The sequence below is a fragment of the Polyergus mexicanus genome, unplaced genomic scaffold (assembly GCF_030449975.1).
Source record: "Polyergus mexicanus isolate NDT 795.1 unplaced genomic scaffold, iyPolMexi1.0 SCAF_13, whole genome shotgun sequence".
NCBI classification, from domain to species: domain Eukaryota; kingdom Metazoa; phylum Arthropoda; class Insecta; order Hymenoptera; family Formicidae; genus Polyergus; species Polyergus mexicanus.
The window spans coordinates 4,811,580-4,819,914 of record NW_027223333.1 but is presented as its reverse complement, the minus strand read 5'-3'; the positions used below and the strand labels follow the sequence as shown (position 1 = coordinate 4,819,914).

At 45.1% G+C, this 8,335-nt stretch overlaps 1 protein-coding gene across 1 annotated transcript; it reads left to right on the top strand.

The window, feature by feature from the left end:
• The first annotated feature begins 367 nt into the window (after positions 1 to 367).
• On the top strand, positions 368 to 1,341 carry LOC138938598 (uncharacterized). The gene is made up of 2 exons (XM_070305702.1): positions 368 to 587; positions 836 to 1,341. The coding sequence occupies exons 1-2, from the start codon at positions 368 to 370 to the stop codon at positions 1,339 to 1,341; spliced, it is 726 nt and encodes a 241-aa protein (XP_070161803.1).
• Positions 1,342 to 8,335: the final 6,994 nt, after the last annotated feature.

Sequence of the window (8,335 nt, the reverse complement as noted above, 5' to 3'; positions counted from 1 at the left end):
AGGCGCGCTATCTCCTCGATAGCGCGCGGGACATCGCGATGGAGGACGCGTATCGCGCGTGGGCGCGACGGTGCGACGAGCGTCTCGAGTCTCTGCGGGAGAGGTGTCGAGGGAGAGATCGACCGGAGCGATCAATTCTCTTATCGCTCGAATCGTTCAATTGACGGGCGCGAGGGACGATCTGCGTCGATGTTTCGAACGCGTGGGAGGCGGCGTAGAGAGACGCGAGAGATTCTCGTGGTCCGAGATCGAGACGGCTTTCTCTAGACGCGTTTTAACCGGCGCGATTATTAATTTCGATTATATCGAAACTCAGCGATTTCTCGAGGACGCTAGAGATACCGTGCTCGATCGAATACGCGATGTTATGGATGGATATAACAGTGTTAAGGTCAATACCGCGTTCATCGGCGAGTTCGTCTCGGGCGACAAGATCGGTATTAAGACTATCGTCACGAAGAATTATCCGCTTCTACCTCTTTCCGACTTGCGAAAGTGGTACGAGAAGCGAGTGGTCGACGCTACTCTAGCCTCGTTGGAGGAATTTCAGGAGCGCGATAGCGGATGGGCGTTATCGCGAATATTCAATTTAACCGTTTGAGTGCGGCGAAGCGCTATCGCGCTTCACTTGTCGTTTGCCAAAAATTCGGAGGAGCGCGATAGCGCTTCTCTTGTAATAAGTGAGAATAAAAAATATTTTTGTTGATCAAAACTACTTGTTATTATAATAATTGGTGTTAATTATAACTATTTTTATTGTTTTCCCAAAAAAATTACTACGCATTTCATTCCGCACTTTTAGCATATATATAAGAAAATTCTTCAGCACTCAAACGATTAACGGTGAATGTGAACAGATACAATCCTATGCGTGCGGGTTGCCACGTTAAATTACCGCGAGAGATCGTGTTGAAGAGAGCGGTAATAAACGTGCGATCTAATGACAATGCGTGTTTCGCATGGGCGGTGGTCGCTGCTCTGTATCCAGCCGAAAAAAACGCGGGTCGGGAATCTTCGTACCCGCATTACACGACAGTGCTGAATCTGGAGGGTGTTAAGTTTCCTATGAGTTTGAACAGAATTACTAGATTCGAGCGTATTAACAACATATCTATCAATGTGTACACCGTTCGAGATAAAAAGGAGGGAAAAGGCGGTTGCCGCGTCGTTCCTCTGCCTCTCACTGACGATAAAAAGGACAGACACATTAATCTGCTGTATTTTGACGATACGACGCGAAGAGATAACGCGACGCATTTCGCGTGGATCAAAAATCTGTCGCGACTCGTCGGCTCGCAACTGAGCGGTAGGCGAAATAAATCGCATATATGCGATCGGTGAGTACGAATTAAAAGAATCGTAGCGCGATGTTGATAATGCGCGCGATTTAAAAATGTGTGTTATGTCGCAGATACATGCACTATTTTCGAACGAGCGATAAGTTATTGGCTCACAGCGTGGACTGCGGAAGGATGAACGAGTGCACTATAGTCCTTCCTACCAAAGACGACAAATGGTTAGTTTCGCAACTATAGTAGAAAGGAGCGACTTCCATTCGTGGTGTACGCCGATCTCGAATGCGTGCTGAAGAAGAAAGAGGAGAGGAGAACGTCGAACACATCTATCGCTCAGCATCACGAAGTCTATAGCGCCGGATATTACGCGCGATGCGCGCTCGATGGCGTTAGCTCGACCTACAGAGCTTATCGCGGCGAGGATTGCGTATTGTGGTTCGTTAAAGAACTGCACGATCTAGCGCTTCGCGCGAAGACTATTCTCGATACCGATGCTCCTATGACGGATCTTACATCGGACGAGTGGGAGAGATTCGTAAACGCGACGCGCTGCAGCGTATGCGAGAGACCGTTCGAATCGGGAGACGCTCGCGTGCGCGATCACTGTCATCTGACCGGACGATACAGAGGTCCGGCGCATTCGAATTGTAATTTAAATTATAAGGATATTTACGTAATTCCCGCATTCTTTCACAATTTATCGGGCTACGACGCGCATTTTATCATTAAAGATGTAGCTAACGCTTTTCCCGGCAGCGTGGAAGTATTGCCGATAACGAAAGAAACGTACATCTCTTTCACGAAGAACGTCGAGGATGCGTGGGACGAGGGATGGTTCGGGAGACGCTTGAAATTGCGTTACGTGGATTCTTTCAAATTTCTAAGCGCGAGTCTCGAGAAATTGGCGTCGTATCTAGACAAGAGCGAGTTGAGGATCGCGCGTTCGGAATTTTCCGATCTTAGCGACGCCGATTTCGAGCTTCTAGCGCGAAAGGGCGTATTTCCGTATGAGTCGACGACGTAGATAAATTGTTGGAGACTCATCTACCGCCGCGCGAGGCTTTTCACAGTTCGCTAACCGGTGACGCGATATCCGAGAGCGATTACGCGCGCGCGATAAGAGTCTGGGAGCGGTTTCGCGTCGAAACGTTGGGCGATTATAGCGATTTGTATTTAAAGACCGACGTTCTTCTATTGGCCAATGTCTTCGAAAATTTTCGCGACGCGTGTATGAGGAGTTATAATTTATATCCCGCGTACTATTACACGTTACCGGGATACACGTGGAACGCTATGTTAAAATATACGGGTGTGCGATTCGAATTGTTAACCGATATCGATACGGTGATGTTCGTGGAACGCGGAATACGCCGTGGGCTAAGTCAATGTTCCAACAGATACGCGCGCGCTAATAACAAGTATTTACAGTCATACGATCCTTCGGAACCATCGTCGTATCTCATGTACTTCGATATAAATAATTTGTATGGATGGGCGATGTGTCAATCGTCGCCTTACGAAGATTTTCGATGGGTCGATGACGTTACGAGCGTTGACTTAACGTCCGTGACACCGAACTCGCCTATCGGTTACATTCTAGAGATCGACCTTGCGTATCCGTCCGACCTTCACGATTCTCACACTGACTTCTGCCCGACGCGCGATAAGCCGCCCGGAAAACGAGACGAGAAGCTTCTCGCCACGCTGTACGATAAGAGCCGTTACGTAATATATTATCGCAATCTGCAGCAATGCGTTCGACACGGATTACGCATTACGAAAATACACAGAATATTGCGCAATCTCCATGACTGCGCGAATACATCGAATTGAATACGCGATTACGAATTAACGCGAAGAACGAGTTCGAGAAAAATCTATACAAATTGATGAATAACGCCGTGTTCGGCAAAACTATGGAGAACGTGCGCAATCATTCAAATGTCCGACTCGTGACTCGATGGGACGGGCGATACGGCGCGGAGGCGATGATCGCGAAGCCGAACTTTCACAGTAGAAGCGTCTTCGCGGAGGATCTCGTAGCCGTGGAATTGCGCAAACTCGAGGTTAAGTTCAACAAACCGATCTATGTGGGTATGTGCATTCTCGACATATCTAAGATTCGTTTGTACGAATTTCACTACGAGTACATGCTACCATTGTATCGAGATAAGTGTAGAATAATGTACACCGACACTGATAGTCTCATTTATCGCGTCGAGTGCGAGGACGTGTACGAGGATATGAAGCGCGATATCGACAGATTCGATACGAGCGATTACGCGACGGACAACGCGTACGGTATGCCTCTCGCTAATAAGAAAATACCCGGTGCGATGAAGGATGAGAACGCTGGCGCGATTATGACCGAATTTATCAGACTTAGAGCGAAGATGTACGCGCTGCGAGTCGACGGTAGAAGCGATACGAAAAGGATCAAGGGTGTTAAAAGCGGCGCCGTCGCGAGAACGATAACGTTTGACGATTACGCGCGCTGTCTTCGACGAGGGATCGAGATGAAGCGCGAGCAGTTTTGTATAAGATCCGAGTTACACGAGATGTATACAGTGTCGGAGTTGAAGATCGCGCTCAGTTCGCACAATGACAAGCGATACGCGATGGGGACATTATAAAATACCGCTGTAAGGAGCGAAAAAACGTATATCGAGAAAATACTATTTACGTTTAATAAAATACTCCGCGAGCGCGATAGAAGAGAATAACGAGCGCGCGTTTCGCGAGCGCTTCGTAATATTGCGAGGCGCGTTCGCTATTCTATCTATGACGCTATCGGAAACGTTTCTTAAAACATTCAAACTTTAGTAGTTTATTGTTAGTATAAACATATTTTATAAATAATATATTACCATCGCACTTTCGATATAATATTTCGCGGTCGCGCCGAAGATAATAGTTCGAGAAGAACTTCTAACTGAAACACATGTTTTTAACTCAAAAAGATAAAATTATATATTTCGATTTAAACTATTTGGGTGAGAAAACGTTGGTTAACATTCTACGAAATTTAGAAGCGCGTCTCCCGAAGAGACGCGCTTCTAAATTTCACGTCAACGTATACAAATTTTACATCACAGGCTTGTATTCTTTGACTTGGAATTTCGAGACTCGAAACATCGGTGGACGTTCTACGAATCGTCTTGAAGAACGCGGGTTTCACGCGATGAGAAAACGTTGGTTAATATTCTACGAATTATCGCGAAGAGACGCGTTTCTAAATTTCACATCAAAGTATACAAGTTTTACATCACAGGCTTGTATTCTTTGACTTGGAATTTCGAGACTCGAAACATCGGTGGACATTCTACGAATCGTCTCGAAGAACGCGCGTTTTACGCGAATAATATAATTTGTTGTTATAAATAATATAATTTGTATATCCGAAAATGCGATAAATATTCGCATTTAATATAGTTTACTTTAATATAGTTTACTTTAATATAGTTTACTTTAATAAAACGTTTCGAGAGAGAAATAACAAGGCTGGGTCGAGTATTTCTATATTATAAAAAAATCGCGGAAATGTTCGATCAGTCCTATTTATAATAGATTTTAATAAAAAATCGCGGAAATGTTCGATCAGTCTTATATGTAATAGATTTTGTTAAAATATATTATAAATAGGACTGATCGGACATTTTCACGATTCTTCTATTATGCTCTCGAAAGTGTTTTATATAGAGTAACGTGAAAAAAATGTTAATGCGAGTTACGATGTTATCATAGTGACGTAATAGAGAATGTATATAGAACGCGAGAAAGAATTCGTATATAACGCCAAAAAGACGGACTCGCGCGTGTTTTTGCGATATAAAAAATCATGGAAACCACCATTCAGTCTAAGTCTCGGCTAATGGACTCGATTTGGTAAATTCTTGCGTTCTCTCTCGCTTGCATGTAGCATGATGAAAGAGAGCGCTATGCTCTATGCGAGTGAGAGAGAACGCAACGAAGCTTACCACAAATCGGGTCGAGATTTGCCGCGAGTTAGACAGATTGATTTCCTCTTTATTATGTTTTCGAAAGTATTATATATCGAGCAACGCGAAAAAAAGGTTACCGCGAGATATGACGTTCGCTTAACGACGCGATGAAGAATGTATATAGAACGTAAGAAAGAGTCCGTATAAAGCGCGAAAGAGAGAACGCAGGACGCGGCGGCCGCGTAGCGGCGCGAGAAAGAATTTATATGGAGCGCGAGAGAGAACTCGTATGGAACGCGATAATAATTTAATATATGTAGTTATATTTAATATATGTAGTTTTATTTAATAAAAATACATTTTTATAATAATACAGCTGTTTTATTTATCCAAGAATTGTGCGATTCGTCCATTCCCAACCATTTCACGTAAACCTCGTCGCCCTTTCGACGCAGCACCTTTTCCACGAGATACACGTCGGGATCGCCGACGCGCAGCAATTCGTGCTCGTAGAATCCGAGTGGCCTTCACTTGGACACAGTACAATTGGACACGGTGCAAATGGACACGTTACAAATGGACACGAAATTGTGCACACGGTTCAATTGGACACAGTGCATTTGGACACAGTAATTTTGGATACAGTAGCTTTTGGACACATAAGAAAATACGCATCGTTTACTTGGACACCGCTCACTTGGACACTGTTCATTTGGACACCGTTCGTTTGGACACAGAAAGATGCGCACCGTTCATTTGGACACCGTTCGTTTGGACACCGTTATTTGCCCACCGTTCGTTTGGACACCGTTTATTTGCCCACCGTTCGTTTGGACACCAAAATTTGATTTAAATTATACGACGTAATCCACACCAAATTTTTGTTTTAAATAAGAAATAGGTTTGGGTTAGGTTATATCTTCCGGAAGTGGAGCCCCCCCGCAGGGGGGGGCGAAACCCACTGTATCCATGCATGACATCCAAATATGCGAAAGGCTAAACAAAGTGCTAAAAGCAATGTAAAATTAATGACATCAGTATCAGAGATATATAAGTATGAATATATTTTATTTTGACAGATATTATAACCTTCAAATGTATCTCCTTTTCACGATTTCATATTTTACATAGATTTACCAGTATAAAGTGTTATAAGAATACTGATTATATTTTCCCAAAATGATTTTTATTTCTCTCCATCCGTTACATATTCAAACAAACAGTGCGCATGTTTCTGTGTACAAATGAACGGTGTCCAAACGAACGGTGGGCAAATTAACGGTGTCCAAACGAACGGTGGGCAAATAACGGTGTCCAAATGAACGGTGCGCATCTTTCTGTGTCCAAACGAACGGTGTCCAAATGAACAGTGTCCAATTGAGCGGTGTCCAAGTAAACAATGCATATTTTCTTATGTGTCCAAAAGCTACTGTATCCAAAATTACTGTGTCCAAATGCACTATGTCCAATTGAACCGTGTGCACAATCTCGTGTCCATTTGTAACGTGTCCATTTGCACCGTGTCCAATTGTACTGTGTCCAAGTGAAGGCCACTCGAATCATTCGCGTCTACGTCGAATCGCTTATCGCCGAGAATTGCGTTTTTCTCGCCGATGTAAACTCCGTAAACGTGATCGATCTCGTTCGGCGCTTCTCCGCCGAGAAGAGCCCCCATATACTTTCGCCCTAACGGTCCTAGTCGACCGTGCGATATCTCGCGACCTTGAGAAATTCGCGGAATTTGTCTAACGGGTATTTCGAGCGTCGAGGGCGATTCGAGACTCTCGGATTCGAACGTTTCCTCCTTCTCGGTTTCGTCTGGAACGGATCTCTCTCGACGGAATATTCGTTTAATGGAGTAGAGACGGCGTCCAATCGTCGTCGCGCGCGTATTCGTTTCGCCTTAGGTTTTTTCCAAACGGGAGTCAGCGCTTCGTCCTTCCATTTTTCCTCGACGCTCGTCGTCGAGGGCGAGGCGTCGATCGCGTCTCGCGCTTAATTTCGTCTCGCTCTATCTCGTCTCGCTCGGCGCGATCAGCGATGCGCCGCAGCGGTTTGACGATCGGTTTAAAACGACTTTCTATCGCGATCTCGTTTTCCATTTTGCCGGTCTTCAATGCTCTGTGTTTTTTACGAATCGACGCGCGCGTCTTAGCTATCTCTTTCGCCGTCTTTTCGCGTTCACCGATATCCGTCGAGGCCATTGCAACTAATGAATCGATTCTTCTAGCTCGCGGGAGAGAGCGATCGGCGCGTTCGACGTTTCCGCAACGACTGATCGCTCTACGGTACAATGAAGTCGTTAAACCTTCGTCTGTATCTACCGGCGCGAAGCGCGCTATCTTTGTCGATCACTAAGAAACCATATTTATACCGCCAACACGCGCGACATAGCGCGTGAAAATTCTCGTACGACATATCCGTGTTCACGTGATCGTTGTACGCGCGACGCAAATTAGTGCCGTCCTGTTTAAAGAGAATTAACAGATTCGCGTTATTTCGAATCAAATGCTTCGGTATTTTAGCGTACGTTTGGCACAGATAGAAGCAATCGACGTTCGAGTGTCGACCCATAGCGAAATACTCCCTGATAGTATCTTGTTTGTCGCACGCTACATCGTCGAACACGAATATCAAATTCGGGAGCGCTTCGCTGGGTGGAATAACGTCAAAGTTATTAGAAAATGTGAAATAACCTATATCTTCCATCGGTGTTAATAAATTTTCTAAATATTGATATTTAGGCTGCTGCAACGACTTCGAGTAAACGTAAACGTTCTCGAAGCGTACGCCATGCGGACTCTCCAACAAACTTATCAACGCGTTCGTTTTGCCGCAACTAGAGGGGCCGCAAATGACGCAGCGAATAGCGCTCGGTAATAGACGACCGTGTCTGCGCGCTTCTTTCGACAATCGCGTCCTATTGTCGAGGTTCGTCACCTTTATCGCGATCGGTTGCCGCACGAAGCGCATTCCTCTCGCCGCGCGCGTGCACGGTACACTCGCGCGAGGCAGGGCGAGACCTTTTTATTTATATACGAATAGATCGCCACCGATCGCGCAGTAGCGAATCAGTACTCTGCGTTGATACCACTGCTT

Excerpts from the sequence above, each read along its gene's own strand:
- LOC138938598 (XM_070305702.1), top strand. The coding sequence starts at position 368 with ATGGATGGATATAACAGTGTTAAGGTCAATACCGCGTTCATCGGCGAG. Across the intron at positions 588-835 it reads GGCGTTATCGCGAATATTCA|GATTAACGGTGAATGTGAAC; the intron begins ATTTAACCGTTT and ends CAGCACTCAAAC.